This window comes from Oxyura jamaicensis, chromosome 18 (assembly GCF_011077185.1).
Source record: "Oxyura jamaicensis isolate SHBP4307 breed ruddy duck chromosome 18, BPBGC_Ojam_1.0, whole genome shotgun sequence".
In the NCBI taxonomy this organism is placed as follows: domain Eukaryota; kingdom Metazoa; phylum Chordata; class Aves; order Anseriformes; family Anatidae; genus Oxyura; species Oxyura jamaicensis.
Window position 1 is genome coordinate 12,173,319 of NC_048910.1, and position 21,415 is coordinate 12,194,733.

The 21,415-nt window shown below is 48.8% G+C and overlaps 2 protein-coding genes across 5 annotated transcripts in view; both read right to left on the reverse strand.

Annotated features, from left to right (window-relative positions):
* Positions 1-1,727: 1,727 nt before the first annotated feature.
* ENDOV (endonuclease V) lies at positions 1,728-12,798 on the reverse strand. Of its 3 annotated transcripts, XM_035342322.1 has the most exons (10): positions 12,557-12,798; positions 12,026-12,197; positions 10,727-10,861; positions 10,292-10,331; positions 10,080-10,192; positions 9,902-9,970; positions 9,142-9,267; positions 3,283-3,359; positions 3,007-3,091; positions 1,728-2,232 (listed from the first exon to the last, which is right to left on the reverse strand). In XM_035342322.1, exons 1-9 carry the CDS (start codon positions 12,598-12,600, stop codon positions 3,031-3,033), a joined length of 837 nt encoding a protein of 278 aa, XP_035198213.1. In that variant the 5' UTR covers positions 12,601-12,798; the 3' UTR covers positions 1,728-2,232; positions 3,007-3,030. The 3 variants fall into 3 exon arrangements, with proteins under 3 accessions (XP_035198213.1, XP_035198215.1, XP_035198214.1); XM_035342324.1 differs by lacking the exon at positions 10,727-10,861; XM_035342323.1 differs by lacking the exon at positions 3,007-3,091.
* Positions 12,799-13,059: 261 nt separating this feature from the next.
* RNF213 (ring finger protein 213) overlaps positions 13,060-21,415 on the reverse strand; it is a 50,109-nt gene continuing 41,753 nt past the window's right edge. For both annotated transcript variants that reach the window (XM_035342320.1, XM_035342321.1), the window contains exons 54-67: positions 21,166-21,260; positions 20,248-20,410; positions 19,740-19,920; positions 19,134-19,228; positions 18,147-18,398; positions 17,599-17,731; positions 16,812-16,895; positions 16,236-16,416; positions 15,908-16,109; positions 15,633-15,710; positions 15,129-15,326; positions 14,040-14,129; positions 13,758-13,936; positions 13,060-13,390 (exon numbers count right to left, since the gene is read on the reverse strand). In XM_035342320.1, coding sequence (XP_035198211.1) covers positions 13,237-13,390; positions 13,758-13,936; positions 14,040-14,129; positions 15,129-15,326; positions 15,633-15,710; positions 15,908-16,109; positions 16,236-16,416; positions 16,812-16,895; positions 17,599-17,731; positions 18,147-18,398; positions 19,134-19,228; positions 19,740-19,920; positions 20,248-20,410; positions 21,166-21,260 — 2,085 coding nt within the window. In that variant the 3' untranslated portion in view covers positions 13,060-13,236. The remainder of the gene's footprint in view (positions 13,391-13,757; positions 13,937-14,039; positions 14,130-15,128; positions 15,327-15,632; positions 15,711-15,907; positions 16,110-16,235; positions 16,417-16,811; positions 16,896-17,598; positions 17,732-18,146; positions 18,399-19,133; positions 19,229-19,739; positions 19,921-20,247; positions 20,411-21,165; positions 21,261-21,415) is intronic.

Consider the following 21,415-nt stretch of genomic DNA (forward strand, 5'->3'; position numbering starts at 1 on the left):
AAGCTGGCATCAGCGCTACCGCGGGGCCGCTTGTCGGGAAGCTCTGCCTCCACGCCGCTCCCTCGAGACGGGCGGACGGTAGCGTTGAAGTGGCATCACGTCTGTGGTGCCGGGAGCAACACGAGAGCAGTGCCCTCATCCCGTCAGCTGGGAAGGATTGCCCACCAGATGCTGCTCCTCTGCCCCCTGCCAAAGCTGGGGTCAGACACAGAGCCAAATGCTCCCTCTCACCCCTCCCCGCTGGGCACAGGGATCCCTCTGATCCTACACACACCACGGGGATCAAAGGAGCACAGTTTCGCTGTCTTTTTCTTTCCTCCCCGGTCTCTGTCCACCCACGTAACAAACTCCCATGTGAAAAAGGCTTTGAGGCTTCCCAGGAGACAGAATGCTCCTTCTCAGGGTTTGAAAACTTCAGCTGCTTGTGTCTTTAAAATACATGAATCAGCATGTTTTTGGTTTGTTTGTGTGTTTTTTTTTTTGTTTTTTTTTTTTTGGGGGGGGGGGAAGTGCAGGGACCAGAACCCTGTCAGAGACCGAGTGCTGCCAATCCCCCTTCTCAACGCTCCTGGGGACCGGTCCAACAGAGCTCCCCAAGGCAGGCCCTGGGGGTGCCCAGTCCGTTTCCTCCTCCCTTTTTCCCACCCGGGTTAGAGGTGACTCAGGTGTACTCTGACCTAGCAGCTGCTGCACGGATGTGCCACACAGGCTGAATGTCCTCTGTCCCCAGAACAGCACCGAGACGGAGGTGGAGGTGAGACACGGGCAACAAAAGCTGCAAGATGAATTTATGCAAAAGCGAAGTGCTCAGCAGCATTAACACCAACCACAGGAGTCCTGACCCTGAGCAGCCCCACAAAAATGGCCTTTTATGTCTTTAGGCTGGAATCTTACACAGGCATGGTTTTTTACATCCACATACCAGTTTGGGCTGTGTTCAAGTGCTGATGTACTTGCTCCTATTGTTTTTCAGAAATGGTCAGGAATAAACTGCTGAATACAACCAAGAACCCACACCTCTGGAGGAAAAGCTTTAGCCTGGCAAATTGGAGTAGGCCAGCTGTATTGATCCAGGGATAGAAGCTCTTTGTTCTGTGCTCTGCTGTTAATGCAAAGCTTCACAAAAGGCTTAACTGGTAGGTGTTGGTCCAAGTGTGCTGGCCACAGAGAGCTTCCCTCCTGACCTGATACGAGTGCTCCTGGTCCACTCATGCTGCAAAAATCCAGGCCGGGGATCTGGCCACCCTGACTGATTTGCATATGAGAAACTCTCCACTCCCCTGAGATGGTCTTTTCGTCGGGAAGCACTGGTCTGCACCGCAAGCCCTGTCTCAGGCACTGTGGGGAGGCTCAGAGTTAACACCAAGCAAGTCTGCGTCTCATAATGCCCTTGTATCTGAATTGTGCTTCAGCAGCAATGCAGAGCAATTTCACAGCACGACCAGCAACACTAGAGCACCATGTGCCCAGCGCAATGATTCGCACCCAGCCACCAAGGTCTGGTATTGCTGCATAGCACCAACGTAGCAGGCACACAGAAGCCACTGACACCAAACAGGCAGAAAATTTCTCAGGTACCGGAGCTCAGACCACCGAGCCTCTTCCAAAACACACAGCAGACTGTTGGCTCCGTCCCCTCCCTCGTGAGTCACACGCCCACCCGAAACACGGAGTCCTCTGCCCGTCTGTCAGGACCAGCCGGAGCTGCATACTGGGCTTCTGTTCCCAGAGACGTGCAAAGTGAGGGTGAGAGAACAGGCTGCAGGGACTGGGTGGAAGCCGTTCCAAAAATGCCAAGAAGGGAAGTCCCTGTCCCAGAGGAGTGGTGGGAGCCAAAGGCCAGCTTTGGAGCTTGATAGTAACTATGTTAAGTGCCCCAACATCTTGTAAATCACCTCCTGCAACTGCCCGAGTAATCAAGTAAGTTGTAGAAAAATTACAAGTGAAAATTACAAGTGAAAAAATTACATGTATTTACAACACTTCAAAATTGACCATGAGAAATATGCTCTAAACATTGAGCAACATCCTTAACAGAGGCTGGTTCGCCTGTCTACCAGAGGAGTGCACAGTGGCTGGTATTGTCCTGACCAGCACAGCCTTGTGCTGCTCTGCCCACGGCTGCCACTCGGCTGCTGCACTCTGCAGAACCACAGTCTTGCATTCGGTGAAGAAGGGGCCTTGCAATTTCTTCTGGCATAAGATTAATCATCCAGTTCAGCCTTCTCTTTCCTGCAAGGAGCAAAAACCAGGAAGGATTACAGACTTTTTAAAAAAAATAAATAAATAAAAGAAAAGAAAGAAACCAAAAAGACCAACTAATATGCCACATAAATGGGATGACTTTGGTGTTTCTGCTGTACTGGCTCCAAAACCAGCTAGCCTTTGTGTAAGCTTCAGCATCAGCATGAAGCACCAGCACAAATGGGGGACATGCAGCCTGGTACCACGCAGGGCTACCCCCCATAGCCTGGCCACACTGTGCAACACTACAAGAATGGACTCATCTTTTGTTTCTGGATGCATTTTTCAGGATAGAGGAGCTGAGCAGAGCATGGTGAGTTTCACTGGCCAAGTGTCCTAACGAATCTGTGAGAGCTGCCTCAAGTCAGCGCAAGTCATCCCTGCCTGCTGCCACCAGCCACCTTCATTCTTCACTCTTTCTGGTCCAGCATGACCCTCAGAGCAGAGCGGGTTTTGAGCACTGACACACTTCATTCGTCCTGAAGTAGCTCTTCAGGCAGTGCTATCCGCTACCTGTCCAACCCGGTACCAGTGTGGGTCTGAGGGAACTCAGCAACCTCCCATGAACAGTGCTGAAGAGGCAGCGCAGCGTTCTGACACGAGGAACTCCTACGCGCCAGTGGGCTTGCCATGGATTTGTACCGTTTAAGAGCAGCCACCAGCCGACATTATGTAAGAGTGGGGCAGTCTGGCCCTCCCCTCGTCTTCTGGGAACAGAAACCAGCTCCCTGCAGGATATTTCTGTTCACCCTCATGTCACACCTGTGGGCGTTAGTTCTTTGCTTATCATGGGCGCCGGAAACAGATCAAATCCCCAGTGACCTTCCCCAGCCTAGGACACGGTGCTCTGCGGAAAAAACGTGTGAAGTAGCATGGCTACAACCACCAGAAATCACCCTTTATGGAGGCAGCATGTGTCCTGATGTCACTTCAGCTCACCTTGTTACCCGGCCTGTCCCTTTAATGCCATTACTGAAGATCATTACATGAGCAGATCCCATTTGGACAGGCAGCTGCCTGGGCTGCCCACACACCTACCTCTCTGGCCCAGAAGACGGGACCTTCACTGGTGAACACATCTGCTTCCGAATATACTCCCTCGATCTAATGTCAGCCTGGAATAAAGAAGGAAAATGAGTGAAAGGATTGGCCAGCCTGTTTGGTGTCTCCCCATAGTTGTCTCAGTGTGCCCCTGCGCATCCTAATGCCAGTGCATCGTAACAAGCCCTTCTGCAACTGCCTGGCAAAGAGCAACCTGTGTACTTCTGTCCTTGGTTTTTGTAAGCTGCTTGGGAGGGTGAAGACTTGAGACAAAGAAATAGAGGGTCCTGGACCGAGCAGCCCTACCGGAGTACAGACCATTTCAGAAAGAGAAATGCCAGTCTCTGAACCCTTCCTGTCTGCCCCTTCACTTCTCAGAGGAGCAAGGAGGCGATGCTGAGCATGCAGGAGACGCTGGGTTCAGACAGTTCCTGCCAGCCATGCCTAAGGTCTGCTCAGCTCTCACCCTACCACAAGCATGGCATGATGAACACCCAGAGCAGGAACCAGGCTGAGCTTCCTCAGTAAACCCCTACTGCAGCTCAGATGAGCGGAGTCATCCCTCACCAAAGGCCTCTACAAGACCCAAAGGATGCATTAGCACAGGTTTCCAGCTCACACTGCAGCGAGCCCTCCTGCAGCAAGCACTGACCCAGCAGGAATCCCTCACCTCCCACCTACACTGAACAGCTCCTAAGATGCCCTCCTGGTCATCCGGGGATGTGGCAGACCAGCAAGAATTTCCAGAGGCTAAGTAAGAATTGTTCACTGGCAAAGGGAGAGGTGCTGAGGTGATGGGCTGCTTTCCACTGTGTCTTGTCTCTGTGCCAGAGCTGCAACTCCCCTTTCATGAACCATGGCAGGAGAGCCAGGATGAAGGAGACGCAGGAGACTGAGAATGCTCTGGTGTTTTCATCCTGTGAACCGACCTAAATTTCTTCTCCTCACGCAGGCACCTCTGAATGCAATGCAGGAAAGTATAACGAGCAGCCAGGCTCCTCCACGGGCCTTTTCCAGCAATAGCTTGGAACCTGGAGTCCAAGCTCACTGATGAGAGATGGAATAGACTTGATAGAAATTTAAGAGCACGGTCTCCTCAAAAGTTAGGGAAATACTGGAGCATTTTATTGACTTGTCCTGGGGCTGCAGAATGCCTCACGGACTCTGCTGCAATGACCTTCACTGTCTACACAGTGAAACAGAAGCTGTGTCCTGGGCCTATGCTAACAGGGACTCCCACTGGCATTTCAGGCAGGTCAGGCTGCAGCCTTCAGGCTCAGAGCATTCCAAGATCATCCATGGTCTTTACAGCTGTGACACTGTGATGTTCACAAAGAATTTGCTTTTGTGGTCACTAGTTGGCTGAGAAATGTGGCTGTCCCCTCCACGGGAAACTGTAAATTAAGAGGGGGAACAAGGCTATGGAGAGGGCTGTGAAGAGTTGGGAATACAGCAATACGGCTGGCAAGTTGTCAAGATGACATGGGATGAACAGAGAGAAGCTGGCATCGCCCATTCTTGTACCCATCCCTTTACTTCCTCTGTTCCAGCAGCTGTATCACGAAGCAACAGATGGAGAAGCACACCACTTGTCTGCTGCATATCCTTTTCCCTAGGCATGAGCTTGGCTCATCCTGCCTTTGCGCCTGGTGGGCTGGCTGTGTGATGGTAATTACGCGGCTAAAGCAGGTAAAAACATCCTGTAAAAGCAAACAGAGACGAGGCACAAGCACACTCCTGCCTCTACCACTTCTTGGCAGCAGATGCAAGGCAAGCGACACACCTTTGACACTGTCCTAGCTTGTGAGTCCAAAAGCAAGGCTGCCAAGGAGACAACAGGAGCAGTTTACACACCAGACCGTATCAGTGCTATGTGCTCTGCTTTCCAGTACGACCCCTCCTGGGGCCACAGATGAAAGATGTAACGTTGAGACTCTACCAAATTCATGGTTTACTGCCCTCGTCCTTGAAGCTGATCTCAGAGCCACCACCAAACCTCACCAAGCCCCTCCTCATGCAAGTATCCAGTTCCTCCTTTCCATTTCTGATACACTCTCCTGTGATATGAACCCCCTGAGCTCATCTGGAGAACTAGGCTGCTGTGTCTGATCAGCAGAGCTAGACAGCACGTGGTCAGAGCTGGGCAAGAACACCAAGAGAAATCCCAAGAGCTATAGAAAGTGTTGCTGAACATTTACTGGATGTTCTTGTTGCCTTGAAGTATTTCTGTTCAGCTTTCCAGTGCTACTCCGTATTAGTGTAAGACTCTTGGATGCCATTACAAGCACCTGGATCCTGGTCTCTTGGTAACTGTGATTTTAACATTTCCTCAACGTTTTTTTTTTTTATTATTATTATTATTTTTCAGAAACTTTCTTTCTCAAAAACACTGCTAGCCTGTGACATTTTAGAACAGCTGCTGTGCCCCACCTCAAAGACAGAATCTCTCTCCACTTACAAAGGAGTCTGTGACCTTCCCAGCTGGAAAAGCTTCACAGAATATGATGATCATGCTAATAAAGTGGGTTAGCGCATCCCCAGTGGCTGTCCTCGAAGCACTTTCTACTCTCATCACTATGCTGCACTTCTGAAGAGTCTCTCCCATGCCCCAGCGAGCTCCCCATCCTTCCCTCCCTGCAGCTTCCAGTCAGGCGTCTCAGGTGCCAGCTTACTGCTGGAAGTGCAGCTCCACAACCGCTTAACGAATCGAGAATGAAAAATGGTTACGTAAGGGGTGGTTTGTTTGGGAGATTTTTTTCCCTTCTCTCTATAATTGGACAGTTTCATAACTGAACTGACAAATAACTTTGATCACTCTTCAGGAAAGGAGATTACGTGATGTATTTTATAACGAGGGAAAGAGGTTGTTCAATAGAGTCCCTGCTGGGAGACCAAGGTAGCAAGAGTCAGATCTACAAACTAGTTTTCTAGGGAAGAAACACCCCTGAATTCATTCTACTGATAACATAAGCTAATGCTTGATTAGGTGGCAAGTTACTGGCCAGTCCTCACTCCTAACACAGTGCTGAGAGACAGCTTAACCCAGCGTATTAACCAAGGGGCTAATCAATAAGATGGATAACTGTCCCGTAATAATCCTCACAGATTGTTTCTATTTTCAGCAGGGACTAGTGTTGGCATTACGGTCTGGAATTGTTGTTTTGCCTATTTTATGAGGGGCAGTGGTGAGCAGCAAGCTTGTATTGGGGGGCTGCATCTCAGGGGAGTAAGAAATTCAGGATATCAGCGACTGATTTCCCTGCAGGGCAGCAGGAGTTACTCACACAGAGAAGAGAGATGATGGCTTATTTTTCAGTTTTGCATTAATAACTATTTAATACTGCACATGATGTGACCTGCAGAAATTCACAGCTGTGGCCAGGCTGATTTCTGTCCTCCTTGGTGGGCTGGAGTAACATCAGGCTGCCCCATCAGCCACATCCTGAGCCAGCAGGAACCAGCTGGGCAAGACGCCAGCTGGAGCTAAAAGGATCATCAAGTGAGCTGGAGGCTGGTGTGCAGCCAGCCAGGAAGCTGAGGAAGCAAGAGCAGAAGAATCTGTCCCACAGCAAGCCTCATCAGATGGAGTGTTAAAAGCTCCTGATTCCACACTGTGCACGTGGATTGTGGGTCTGAGCAGGCTCGGAGCGTGGGCAAGCACTGGAGAGGGCTTCCAACCTCTGCCAGAAGTAGGTAAGAGCAGTTGCTCTCAGGGGGGCTTGCTGTTGGTTCCAGTGCCACCCAGTTTAAATGCTTTGTTTATTTTTCTGGGATGACAGCTTCTGCCTATCTCAATACCTTTGTCTGGTTAGCTTGAAAGAACCAAGTCTGCCTGAAAACCTCACCAGCTGGCTGGGCGGAGGGATCGCCCCTCTGCAAACGATATTCTCCCAGTTCAGCCTTGCGCATGGGAGAAGTACTAAACAGAAGTAAATACGTCCGTAGGTGATAATGAACTTCCCTCTGCTTTCTCTGAAACATCACCCCTCTCACCTGCATCACAGCCACAGTTCCTTTGGCAACACAACCACATCGTGGGCTGAATGCAAATCAAACTGCTGCTGATTACCGTGAAGACGCAGCTTCATGCCCACGAAGCACAGCACACCCTGTACAGACTGGGCAGCCATACCTCTCGGAAAGTGGAAGGTTTAAGTTCCCACAACAGTCGTCAGTAGTACACATGCTGCAGCGTAGCACTGCGTTCATCCAGGCCGTAAACACAGCCTCAAAAAGGTACTGCCAGCTGAGCTGCCTGGAGGGCATCACACTTCTAGGGCTACCAGAACTTAGCAGCTAAGGGCTAATATTCCACAAGTCCTTCACTGCACACTGGGAAAGCTGTAAGCGCATCACCCACCAGACCTGCAAGCCTGTCATGGAGAGATCCCGTAGCAAAAAGATCTAGGAATTCACCCAAGCCAGAACTCCCCACTGCCCTGCATCAAGATCTGTAACAGTTACCACACGAAAGTGCGGTGGGAAAAGTCCCATGGAAAGGTTTAAACACTGTTATCTCCTGCCACTCCTCTGCCTCTACAGCAAACACACACCCTTCTCCATTTCTAGCCTCTCCGTAAGGAACGTGTCAACACCTCATTCCATCACTTTAAAAAAAGGTCATAGAGGATTGGAGGAGTCTCGGAACATAGACAAACACTGGAGAAAGCTGGAAATGAAATGAAGGTGATGAAAACCTCCAAGACACCCTTTTGTTTCCAAAGGGAACGCTTTTCCCCTTTCCTCTGAGCATGCTGAACTGCAGAGCTAGCTTACAGCTCTGCGGAGGCATCTGTCCCTTGCTGGAAGGTTACATAAGAAGATCTACCAGCCTACTCCCGTCTGGCAGGTAGTGGTTTATGAGATCAGAAACTCTGGGTCTGGAATGGATGCTTCAAGGTTTGTTTTGCTTTAAGGTGTGAGATTTTTGCCTGTTTTATAACTACAGACTCAGTACTCTGCTTTCAGAAAACACTGCAGCGCCAAGGAGAAGACCCTGCGTGCAGAGACTGCGTAACAGCCCTCAGCAGGATCTTCTCAGTGCTGCTCTGAGGAGCTGCAGAGCAAAGGTGGCCAGGCACCTGACAAGCACGGAGGTGTAGCAACGTGAACTGCGTGTTCCAGGGCAACGTTACAAACAGGGACATCTGAAGAGGCCCTGCTCCCTGAGCAGCCGCCGGGTCAGGCCCACCTGAGCCGCTAACAGCAGGGTGACCCTGAGAAGGGAAGCACTTGTCAGGCTAGAAGTCCCAGAGGCTTTACGCTTCCCCAGATCCCTTTCTCAAGCCCTGCTGTGATTTAATTAGCCTGAAGCAGAGCCTCGGTGGCAGCTGCGGCTCACTGAACGTGATCCACTGCTGTCACCTACTGGCTGCCTGCTGTCCCAGAGCCCGCAGTTCCTGGTGGGGTGCAGTAGCGAGGAAAAGCCCAGAGGAGCAGCACTGCAGTCTGTGCTAGGCTCAAAGCACCAGGAAAGCTGCATTTCCAGCTCCTCCGTATTAACATCAGCATCACAGAAGTTGCCTGCAGAGAGGAACCAAGAAATCTGTCAAGCTAGGTCTGCAGTGAGGGTTGTGTGCACTTCTCAGCACTGCGTCAGAAGAACAAGCAAGGAAGAAGGAAGGATGATCACTTCACCACCACATAAGCAGCAATACAACAGGCTGGGGAGGACAGGCCAGCAAGAAGGGTGCCCACTGCAGAACTGTCAGTTACAGACGGGTGGCAAACTGAGGCTCCGAAACATCACCACGGGCTCGGCATCCGCAGCTGTCATGTCTCCCCGCTACCTGCCTGCCTGCCTGCTCCCCCACCCCAGGTCTGCACTCCCCTCCCTCAGCTCCCCCGTTTCTGTACCTGGCGGATGGGCTCCGGGATCCGGTACCTGCAGCAGGTCTGGACTAGGCGCACAGCTGTGTCCAGGCACACCCTGTGGCCCACAGAGATATAAAGGGGCTTAGAGCTGTTGCAGCTACGCAGGGCCTGTGCATTCAGAAACAAGAGAGATCAAATACTTAAGAGGCTTATTTCAAACAAATACAACGTGGCAGATGAATTATTAGCCAGCCAGTTGTCTTCAGAGGGTGGGCTGGTGGGTCTGTATTTGCCAGCTCCCAACCTCCTTGATCCTCTGCTTCACAGGTATCTCCTCACAGGGACTGTTTGCCCTTTTGGACACCCGTGATCCTTCCCCAGATGCCTCACACAGCTCTGGGAAGCAATGAGACTTGCTAATACAGACTATGTTACCGTAACCCCAGGTGAAGGAAGTTTCTTAAACCTGCCCATTTCCCGTGCAGCACTCTTGAGTCAAATGCTTTCATATCGCATCCTAGTAAGCTGCTACAGAAGTGGCACCTCTCCTCGACCGTGGTTCATGAACAGGGTGCCACAGCCAGGTACATGAATATCCCCCACACCTGAACCACCAACTCTTTCCACTGGTGTCTGAGCTGATAGAAAAGGGAAACTGGCACTACTGGTCACCTGTTCAGGCCTTGTCTTCCTGAACTAATGTCACCAAGACCAGTCCCACTACAGCGACAACATCCTCCAGTGCTCACAGCTAGACAAAGCTGCAAGACTTGATGGCCAAGCAGAACTCCCTGCAGCTTACCATCCCGAGGACGCTCCCTGAAGTGCCTGTCAGTGGGAATGTATCTCCTCCCCTCTGCAAGGAACGAATCTAGGGCACAGAAACACACAAAGTCAGTTGGTGAGAAATTACTTGAATGCGACTGTGCTAATTGTCCAGGGATATTAAAGAGTGGAAATAATTCCCAACCTAGCCTCACCTGCTCTCTGTGCAGCTCATCCCTGGCCAAGCCATCCACCTGCAGGAGGTTCTTGGCCACTCCAATGCATGGTAGATCGGTCAGAACTCCCAGGTGACAGGCCACACCAAACCCTGTCAACAACAAGGCACTGTAACTGCAGAACACCAGACAGGAATCCCAAGTGGCAGCATGGGGATCCCAGAGAGCAGGGCTCTCCAGCGCAGTCCTACCTCTGTGATGGAGAAGGCCATTCCCATCTACAAGAAGCACCTGGGAAAAAAATACACATTATTTGCTGTGCACTGAGAGCCTCCAATACACAGCCATGCTAGCCCTCTGAGGAAGGAGAAGTCTGTCTCACTACTTTCACTCCTCCACATAAGGATCTGCCTTCCTGCAGTGCTGCTTACATGACGTTAAATGACCAGTGTCCCACTGCCACAAGCTCTTAATGGCTGGCAGCACTCTTCACTGGTGCTACACACAGAATGGCATCCCTGGTCCCTGAAGAAAGTGGAATGGCTGCCTCAATAAAACTTTGGGTTTTGTTTTTTGAAAACACCGTGCTTTCTGCTCTGCCAGCAGAAAACTGCTAGGCAGTGCAATCTCAGCAGCACTCTGAGCCTTTGTGACTTTTCAACTTAGGACAAAGAAATATGCCACACCTGAGGTTTGAGCCTGGGCTCCTCCTGCTGAACTCTCTGAACAGCTTCCACCAGGAAAGGGACCTCTCGGAAGGCCAGGAACCCTGCCACGTACGGGGCACTCACAGCCACCATTTGGCAATCCTCGTACAGCACCTAGGAGTACAGCGGGACAGTGCAGAGACGGTGACCTCCAGGACTCTTCTGGGTAGCTCCTGGCTCTTCCAGACATCTCCTCTAGTTTATGTCCTTTACTCTCGTTGTTGTTGTTGTTTTTCTCCAAATACTTTGCTTCTGGATCTCTCCTACAAAGCTAAGGGCACTGGGTTGTGTCAGTCCCTTAGAGAAAGGGGTGGATAATGGACTGCTGAAAGAAGACAGCCGGACATCGCCCTACCATACCCTGCTTGAGAGCGAAGTCCTGGAAAGAAATGAGAGCAGCTATTCAAATCCACAGCAGGGGACCCCAAAGCTCACACAAAGCATTATCAAACGGTGTTCGTGTTTCTGTGCAGGGAGGGGCAAGGGATGCCAAAAGAAACACTTTAAGACAGGACAAAAAACGTACACACAGTGTAAGACAGGAATCAAGGAAGGATTTGGAATTCAGCTCTTAAAAATCCCAGTGGCCAATATCAAACTTTATTTCCGTTTGTTACAGGTTTTGAAGGTTTACATCAGTTTGAAAGTAAGGAAACAGGCAAGTCACTTTATTAATTCAAGATAAATGACTATGGGGTATGGAATTTGTGGCAGTTTTAGGAATGCTTCTGTAAGTTACACCCCGTGTTACGAGTTGATTCCAAGCAAGAACTCACAAAGAGGACAGCTGCTGCTTATGAGTACTGCAAATGCTTTAATTTATTCTCTCGATTGGCAACGAATAACAATGGTCCTTTGTGTCTCCTCCTGGGTAGTGGCTGAGACTGGCTATTTCTAATACCTACCTAAAGCAGCTAAAGTCATCTGTGCCTGGCTGCGACCTACACCCCATCCCTGTATTTTCTGATTTACTGACTTGTACCCATACCAAAGCTATCCTTCAGTGCCTCTGAAGTTCCCAGTCATCCCACGAACCTCCTGCAGTTGGGAGCGGTTTGCATCGCGTCCTCCCAGAGGTATCTCTAAAGCCTTACTTATTCTTTCCTCTGTTCGTCTTTCCTGCAGAACGCGGGGTGGGAGGGTTTGCGAAGCACACACGGCAACTCGCTGAGGTCCCGCGAGGCGGAGAGGCACGGCAGACAGAGCCCTTTGTGCAAACCTTCAGGGAAAAACCTCACGCTACCGCACGCCTGGGCACCACCGTTCCCTTGCCGTTACCTCGAGCCCCGGGTAGCTGAGAACGACGAGGGAAGCGCAGGCCCTCGAGTCGTCGCCTTTGATGTAAGACAAGTCCACGCCTCCCACTCTCTCCAGCCCCGCGAAGCTCGGCTCCTTCTGCCACTCCTCGGTGTCCTCCTCCACCACGCCGCCCTTCAGCCGGGCCTGCTCGCTGCCGGAGGAGCGCAGAGCCGCGGGGTGAGCGCCGCTTCCCGCCCGACCCGCGCCCAGGCCCCGCTCCCCCCGCACCGAGCGGGCGGCCCCGGGCCGGTCCCCGCCAGGACGCACGAGCCCCGGCTACAGCGGGCAGAGCGCGGGGGGAGCCTCACGGGCGGCCCCCGGGGGCTGGGCGGGGAAAAGGAGCCCGCAGGGCCCGGCCCGCACCGGCCCGGGGCCTAGGCCTGGGCCTATCCCGCCCCGGAGCCCCGCAGCCCGGCGTCCCCCGGGCCCGCCGCCCCGCGCGGTTGCCATGGCCACCGCCACCGCCGCCCCCCTCCCAGGGCGCATGCGCAGAGCGCCCCGCGCCGTTACCGTGCCCAGCGGCGGAGCATGGCGGGCGGCGGCGGCCCCGTCATGGCGGCCCGGCGGGGAAGGAGCAGGAGGAGGCGGGAGGAGCTGCAGCGGGGCTTTATTGAGGGGAGGGGCCGGCGCCCGGCAAGGCGACAGGCCGCAGCTGGAGGGGTGAGGTGAAGGCAGGAACGGAGCGGGTCGTTTTGGGGCAGTTTTCGCTTTTTCTCTCTTTCCACCTCGGTCTCGGCGCTCCGGGGGTGCTGAGGGGGACGAAGGGGGCGCAGAGGGGCCGGCGGCACGGGGGGAGCTGTGCAGGGGCAGGGCAGCAGCACAGCGAGCACCCTGGTGCTGGCAGGTATCAAAAAAGAGGAAGATTGCAAAAAAATGCCTATTAAAAGCGAGCGTCATTTTCTATCATTAATGAGTAATGCTTCTTCATAGAAAAGGGCATAGGGGGGCTTTTTTTTTTTTTTTTTTTTTTTTTTTAAACAAGGCTTTCAAAGGAAAAGGCTGCAATATAAGCACCTTTCTCTTTCTACTCTATCCTGCTGCGGGAAAGGTAACACAACAAAACCAAGACCCATTAAACCCTGACCTTCCTGAATCTCACTTGCAGCCTATGTTTGAGGTACTAAAATGCTCGGTGTAAGAGGAGGAAAAATCACTAGTGGCCAGAGGCAGGCCCCGTGGTGCTAATGGCCTTAGCTTTCCCTACGTTCTCTTTTGAAGAGAGCAGCTGCTTTCCAGGTAGCAGTAGCATGGGAGAGGAGAATCTCATCTGGGAATGCATCTTCCAGCTCTGCAGCCAACTCCGAGTCTTTTTCGTCAAGTAGAGGAATGAGTGATTCCTTCAGGCTAGAAAGCAGAGAGCAAGGTAGTATTATTAGGACATAATCAAGTTGTCAGGGCCAAGCTTGTGTATGTAGAAAACTAAGCATGCTCCTTTGATTGACTACAGAAGTGGCTGTGTTTAGCACTCAAAAACAACTGCTGTTTCAGCACTGTTTCCAAAAGCTCGAGTAAGATGCAGAAGACTCATGCCAGAAACATGGAGGGTGCCCTACAAATAGCCACATATCCCTAATATCAATGCTTGTGCTTTGTGTCCAGCAGAGCAGTCATTTGCTAACGGAATTGTTTCCATCAGAAGTGTTTTCAAAGAGACAGAGAAGCTTAAGTCATTACTAACTGGGGGTTGTTTTGGGCTGCATAAACCTATTACCTCCATACGGGTCGGAATTCATCCACACTTTTGACACGTCCCAGCTTCAGGATGATCATTTCATGGAGCTTCTGGAGGAAGGTTTCAAGCCTTGAGTGAACGAGGTAGGTGTTGAGGAGCTTGGCAAACTCTGGAGTGAGATCAGCTTTGTACTCTGCACTGATATCTACAAAAGGATCCTAAAAATGCAATGAGAAAAAAAGAACCAAGCATGTTTGAGCAACTTCATCTTCGAGATGAGGAAACACCTGAGCAGACCCTGAGGTTGCCAGTGTATCTTACCCTTTTGATGCGCAGAAGCTGCTCAGATTTGCGGGTGGAGAGAAGTTGCCAAAGGGCTATGCTGTGCTTTAGGTGGCATCGTCCGAGGGCCTGAAAGAGAAACGAAGTGTGAAACTGGATGCAAGGAACATATTTCGGAGCCTGTTCATCCCCCTGCAGAAGAAGAAACAGAGAAGCCCACTAAAATAGAAGCCACGTTAACTGGCAGGGTGACACAGCAACCTGATCGGGTGGGAGATGTCCCTGCCCATGGTAGAGGGGGTTGGAACTAAATGACCTTTAAGGTCCCTTCCCACCCAAACCATTCAATGATAAACAGTCTTACTATGACAAAGTAGTATATACAAAAGCCTCATCCAGCAGTTGGGAGTTTATCAAACCTTATCCATTGATAAACCATGTTTATCAACATGGGCATAAAAGCCTACGTGCTTATATCTCCGGATTCCCCATTTTGCCTTCAGTAATCCAGCTTTCTTGGCCATTATGAAAGCCCTGTCATTTTCCCATTGTATGTCACACATACTTGTCATAGCATAGTGCCTTTGCCCCCTATCAGTAAAAAGCCTCTTTTCACACATCATTAGGAGATAAAACCTTCCCCTATCACCACTTTTGAGAAGTAAAGTGCTATTTTCAATCCTGTTCAGCACCACGGTAAGCCAGTGTCACTAAAACCTGACTCATTATTGAAAGTTTTCCCTTTTAGCAGTTTTAGCATTGCAACTAATTATGCTGGCACCCAACTAAGTATTCTCCTTCCTGGTGGTGATGGCAGAAGAGCAGGGATCTGCAGAGAGGAGTTTGACTTTCCACACATCCTCCACTTGACCCTTCTATAGGGTTTTGCAAGAACCTGCTGAGCATCATGAGCTATCGGATGCTCCCACCTGGTAAACACTGGTTGCAGTGGAAGTGAAAATTGTTTTCTCTCCTGCTGTCAAGTATGGTGGGGAGGAAATTCTAACACACTCTAATTCAGCTTGAATTAGAACTTCTGCTGGGCTTGGAGGTCAAACTGTCTGGATTTAGTATAAACCAATACAGATTTAATCCTTTAAGAATACAAGCTTTGCTCTCAGGACTCACCTGCAGCACATGAGGGTTTGTCTGATCACCCATCTGCAGAACGTTTACAACGTAGTCAGTCAGAAACATTTCTGCATTCTCTCCAGCCATGGCCAGGAATCCCAAGGTAATTTCAGCGACAGACAGAGCATCACAGACATCACTGTAAGACTGTAGTTCCCCACTGATCGTGCTCATAACAGAACTGGGAAGAGCAGTCTGAAAACCATGAAGTCAAAGCAGTTGCTAGTATTAGTTTAGAACCATTCCTTCCTGCTGCTCAATCTGCAGAAGTCAGGAATGAGAGAATAGCCCCAGATTTAAGAAACTGAAAGTGCTTAACTACATCTCCCCTTTGTAAATCCTGACTGACAAAAGACAACCAGTGTGTACATATTCAAGGCATGCTAACAGATTAGCGAGCAAGCCCTCATAGCAGATGAGCAAGGCAAGTGAGAAGACAGGCCTGACACTTGGCATGTCGGGGTCACACGCTTGCCCTGTTTCTCCAGGGCAGAAACCCACCTGATCCAGCTTATTCCTGACATCATTAAACAGCTCTTCATAATTTCGATCACGTCTGTACACGAGGGTAGGTATTCCCTGTCAGGAGAGAAACCCAGGGTTGTAGAACTTGGGTAACATTGCTAACCCTGCTACAGTGTCTGTTTGGCTGCAGCAAAGACTGCAGCCAGTAAGTTGTGACGCCTGCAGTTCTCTGCAGGGCTCTGAAACCAACGAGTTGTCTGCTAGCTATGTTTTCTAGCTGCCTAGAAACATAGCTAGTTGCCTCGTCCTACCATTAGGGTGATGAGCGGCTTCCCCTGCAAGAACTTGCTGATGACTTGCTGCTGGATTCTCTCCAGATCAAAGTGCTGCAACGTCTCCCCACCCTTCTCCATGCTGTACTGGCAGTTGGATAAGATCAGAGGAATCAGGTCTCTCTCAACCTCGTAACTGATCAAGTGCAGGTCAGCTACTTCTGATGGACTGATCAGGTACCTTCAGAAGAGGAAGAAAGTTGTCTCCACTTAGAGTGACAAGCCTTTATGAAGCAGGGAAAGCAGATTGTGTGGGAGCAGGTAATACAACAGAGACAAAAAATGCCTGGCTGGAATAGCAACGTACCTGTCATCTTCTTTGGTATGTTTGTTCACCAAATGGATAAAGTCATTGTGCAGACTAATGAGATAACTGGCTAAGGCTGTGGAGCAGAGGCCCAGTCCCTGTCGACGTGGCAGAAGGACCTCAAGCTTGCTGTCCATGGTCAGGTCAGCATCACAGTAGCCTTCAGGAAGCTTAATTTCCCCTAAAATAAAAAGCATAGAAGGCTGCTTGTGGTGTCCCAGAGCTTGCCCCACGATGGATAGCCTCTCCTGAGCCAACCCAGGTCAGAAGAAAGTACAGCAAGAGAAAGCAACAAAAAGGTCACACTTTCTGTTCCCTGTAGGTGCTAAAGGAAGCAGGTTCAGGTGAGACTACTACAGGTAGGAAACACTCTTCCATTTGCACCTACATCTTTTTAACCTTTAACAGCAAAGGTCAGTTTTTAACCCTTAACGGCCAAGGTCAGTTTGGAGGATATTTTCAGCATCTGACAGAAGAAACCTGTTCTTTCAAAGGGCACTGAAGGACCCCTGTCTGACAGCAGACAATCTCTCATTTCCATCACACAAAACAATGCTGTGAGGGAAGGGCACTCACCATTGGTATCCAGTGATCTTCTCAGCTTGTTCCAGACAGACAGGAACACGTTAACTCTCCTCTGTAACAGGTCCCTCATCACATCTGAGCAATACCAGAAACAGGAATCCTTGAAATATCTTTTACTGGTAACACCATGAAACTCAATAATATAAGAATTTTCAAAGCACACCACATAAGCTTAGGTAACTGTTCAAACAGACCAGAAGTGTTTAAATGTACATTAAACAGTTTTCCAACATTATCAAATTGTGTAATTTGCTGTTTGTTTATATTCTTCCATTATTGAGTGCTTTTGGCACGTGCTACAAGGCTGCATGGATCCTTGGTCTACATGACCCTTAAGGAATCTTCCATAAGTACTTAAGAACAGAAGTAATTGCACTTAAGTACAACTAAAGGAGTTGTCACAAAATGCCTGTTTCTGACTTAACAGAAGGGCTGGATACCTATTCCACATTTTAGGAAGGCCCTTACTCTAGAGCAGCTTAGAAATTCAACATACCCACAGCTGCGTTCAGGGATTTATTTTGCCTCTCTCTGAGCAGAGTCCCTACCTCTTGTGCTTAAATTCTTAAAACCACTTTAACCACTTTAACTTTTTTAATAAAAACTCCTAACATCAAGGCCTCCAGTATATTTGCATAGAAGTTGAAAGGAAAAATAAGGACTTAAGATTGCAAGTTTAAGAGAAATTTTCACCTTCATTTTCATCTGCACTATCTAAACAATCTTTCTAAAGCACTTTTTGTCTCACTAATTTACAGTTTTGGCAGAATCTTCTCACCTGAGCGGGGTTCGTTGAGGAAGTCTCTGATCGTGCAGCGCTTGACATGAGCAGTGTTCTGAAATTGCCTCACTAAGTCTCTCTGAAGAGCCAGAATCTCTGGTAAAGTTTTAACCAGCCTCAGTTCTGTTTCCTGGAAGAGGAAAGGGGATCTTTGAGTAAAGCTGTCCTTGGACAAACCCATTTTGAATACTTCTATTGAATTGCTTTTCAGAAAAAATACTCTACATGTGCAGTTCTCAAGACTGAGACTGCAGGGGAGTTGAACCAAATGTACCCAGAGGTCCCTTTCTACCTCAACACAGGAGCAGGTTGGCCAGAGAGGTTGTAGATGCCCCATCCCTGGAGGTGTTCAAGACCAGGATGGATGAGGCCCTGGGCAACCAGATCTAGTGGGTGGCATCCCTGCCCATGGCAGGGGGGGGGGGTTGGAACTAGATGATCTTTAAGGCCCCTTCCAACCCAAGCCATTCTACCATTCTATGATTCTGTGCTTCTGTAGAGCATTATCTGAACATTGTGGGGTCTCATCCCTGTATTACGCTCACCTTCTGCAGAAACTTCCACAGGAGAGGGACACTGTCCTTGGCATTATTTTGCTGGACTACATGGCCCAGGTTCTCCACTGAAATTCTCTTTCGGCAGCTCCACATCTTGGAATGATGGATGTGACTGTCCTTGGGCAGCTGGGACAGGAAAGTGACTGGATCGCCATACACCATTTTCACTACTAGGTTGGAAGAGATTCTCTCATCCTGTTGAATTTCTTTATTTAACTTCAGAAGTTTTTTATCCAAACCCTGCAAAAAATAATGGTGTTCTATCAGCATTGGCAGCTTCATGCAATGTTGAACCTCCATGGGAGCATATTTCCCTAACAGTTTGGTGACCAATTCACACAAAAATATGTCAAAACAGAAGATGAACTTCTAGGGAATGCATGTAAAAACCACACGCTGCAACACAGCTGTTCATGCTCTAAAATTGTTCTTTGTTCACCAGCTCATCCTGCCCTCAGGTCTTCCATTCTTTAAATGATACACATGATGAAAAAAGGCAAACAGGATTAATTTGGGGCACTCTTATGCTCACTTGGGCAAGTACTTTTAACTACACAAAGATATTTCTACTTTTACGTCTGCACAAAATCCTCATAACGTAACTCAAGTCTGATTCGCGTTTCCATGGGTATAATAAAGTTGGCTGACCCTCTCTCACACACACCTTCCATGTTTCACATAAAAGAGTCACAGAATAACTGATGCTGGGTGGGACTCCAGAGATCACCCAGTCCAAAACCCCTGCTTGAAAGCAGGGTCATCTACTGCAGGGCGTCTATAATCTAGAGATGGAAGTGACTAGCTGATGACAAATTAATGTGGACCTGCAGTTGTACCACAAATAGCTCGCATTTAGGAAAAGTCGGGTGAAAAGAGTAGCAAAGGTATCACAGCAGGTCAGGTTTCTAAAGTTGCTTTTGAACTGCTCAACTACTGTTGTTTTTTGTTTGTTTTGTTTTACAGCTAATTTCTCACCTCCAACTCAGGAACAATAACTGTGTCTGCAACAATTCTTTCCCACTTGTTTCTTTTCTCCTTGGTGGAAAGCGTACCATCAAATTGAACTGGCCCTGCAACAGAAATTTAAGAGTTCACAATATTTCAGTTACAAGATAGCTCAGATTCTCTTAGCTTTTAGATGTGACATCCTTGCAAGTTCATATGATGAGCTAAGAGCAACTATAGAGGTCACAGAGGCTAAATGAGTATCTCAGCCTAGTTGGAGAGCGTCATCCAAAACTGCACACACTACTTTGAGTAGTACCTCTGCTTGTGAGCTGGAAGTTCTGTTAGTGTATCATGAAGCCACTTATTCATTAATTTCTTTCCAGAATTATGTACCAAACCCTGCAAACCCCATATATTTGACCAAAGGAGAAGAAAGACCAAAAGAAGACCAGAAAGAAGACCAAAAATTCTTCACTACCTACAGCAAGAAACAAGCCTCAAATTTCTGGATCTCCCTCATCAGCTCAGCTACCACCTGTTGAAAGTGGTCTGTTAGCAAAGAAACTGACTAACTGCTGCCCTTAAAACGCTGATACAGCTTGTAGATGTGATATGGCTAGTAGTTTTCCTTACATTGGCTTGGATGCTGATGGGGGTCTTTGAGGAGGCTGCTTAGGACAAGATGAAGGATGTTGATAGTCTCATCTACACTCTTTCCCAAAATTTTTGTCATCTGTGCCAAGTCCTCCTGAATATGCTGCTGCAGGAAAGTTACTGTGTTGCGCACCGGTGGCTTGATAATCTTTCGCAGTGACTGAAGAGCAACAAAAAGAAAGAATGAGTGTAATCAATAACATCCAGTTCAAGCACAAGGCATGCAAAACTAATCTTACCAGACAGTCTGTACTCCATCCTACAGGACTCTTACTACTTGTGCACATAATGACAGGTATGCATGCACATGTGCACATGCAACTGCACGAAGAAACCAAAACACTCCTGGGCAAAGGGAGAAGTGAATTTGGGTCTTGCATCTTGAAAGATTTCCCTAGTCACTAGGCAACACAGTGAGAAGGACCAGTGTCATATAAAGATTTCACTGCATTTCATGTGGCCACTTGGGACTATTACTGGAAGATACCTGAGGATCCTTTGTGGCTCCCAGTAACATTGCCAGATGTGTGAGCAAGCGTATCAGAATGAAGACAACTGGGGACATGGGTCGGTCAGACACTTCCACCATTTCTTTTCTGCGCTGTGCATCTCCAAGTATGTGGCCTGTTTGAGTTCTGTCTTCGTTATTCCTGCCAGAAAGCATGCATAGCGATTTTTGCTCTGACAGAAAACACAGAAGTAGTCTTTGATACCCAATAATGTCTTTCTGATCATAAGTTCTCTGGGTGCTATAAAAAGGTGATGATTAAAAGTGCTACAGGGGAATGAAGACTTTCATTAAGTTTTGTACACAAATAAGCAAACTTTCTTGTTTTTGCTGGTTGACTTCTTTTTGTTGGACATCTCTTCCAATTACATTTTCTATGGAAAAAGCAATGGCCAACCCTGTGGGGCAAGATTAGCCAGCTTCATGCTGGACAGATGAAAAGCCACTGCCTTTAGACTTAGTAACCTTAACATTCTTTATGCAAGGGCTGAAACTGCAAATCCAGAGAATCAAGGAGGAGGGAACACAAGTCATAAATCCTGGAGTTTTGGTAGAAGTTCTTCAGTCATGATGATCCCTCTAAGAACATGCAGCCTGCTAGTATATGCCAATATAGAACCACATAACATATATCTGCCTAGATGAGCAGAAACATAGAAAACCTAAAACTAGAAGCTTGACAAGCTCTTTTTAAAGGCAGTTTCTGCAAATTCAGTTACACCAGCACTCCCCATTGCCAAACCTCTTCCACCTCCCAGAGGGGAATGTGTGCCCTAATGAGGAATTCCAAGTGCCACCTTTCAGGTAGCAGCATGAGGTAACACCTTTTACCCTGAAACCACAACAGGCAAGTACTGTATCATTTTGCACTGAGAAGGTTAATGGATCAAAGCATACCCAAATGCTTGAAAGCCAGGCAGTGATCTGTGTTGTTCCCCTCCAACTTGGGCACCACAGTCAAGACAGCGGCTGATTTCCATGGGCTTGCCACACTAGCAAAAAGCAAGAATGAAAACACCAAATTCCAGAATAGTAACAGAGACAATGAAACAAAAATCCGTGCTGTACCTGGTTAATCTGAAAGCTGCTATACACTGGACAAATGATCTCTGCCTGCCTTATTTACTAGATTTTTTGGTACAATCTG

What these genes read in the sequence shown, in the direction of transcription:
- ENDOV (XM_035342322.1), bottom strand. Translation starts at nt 12,600, where the DNA reads ATGACGGGGCCGCCGCCGCCCGCCATGCTCCGCCGCTGGGCACG. An exon ending in ATGCTCCGCCGCTGGGCACG is followed by an intron (nt 12,198 to 12,556) that starts GTAACGGCGCGG and finishes CTCCTCCGGCAG; the next exon opens with CGAGCAGGCCCGGCTGAAGG. An exon ending in AGCCCAGGCTCAAACCTCAG is followed by an intron (nt 10,332 to 10,726) that starts GTGTGGCATATT and finishes TTTTTTTCCCAG; the next exon opens with GTGCTTCTTGTAGATGGGAA.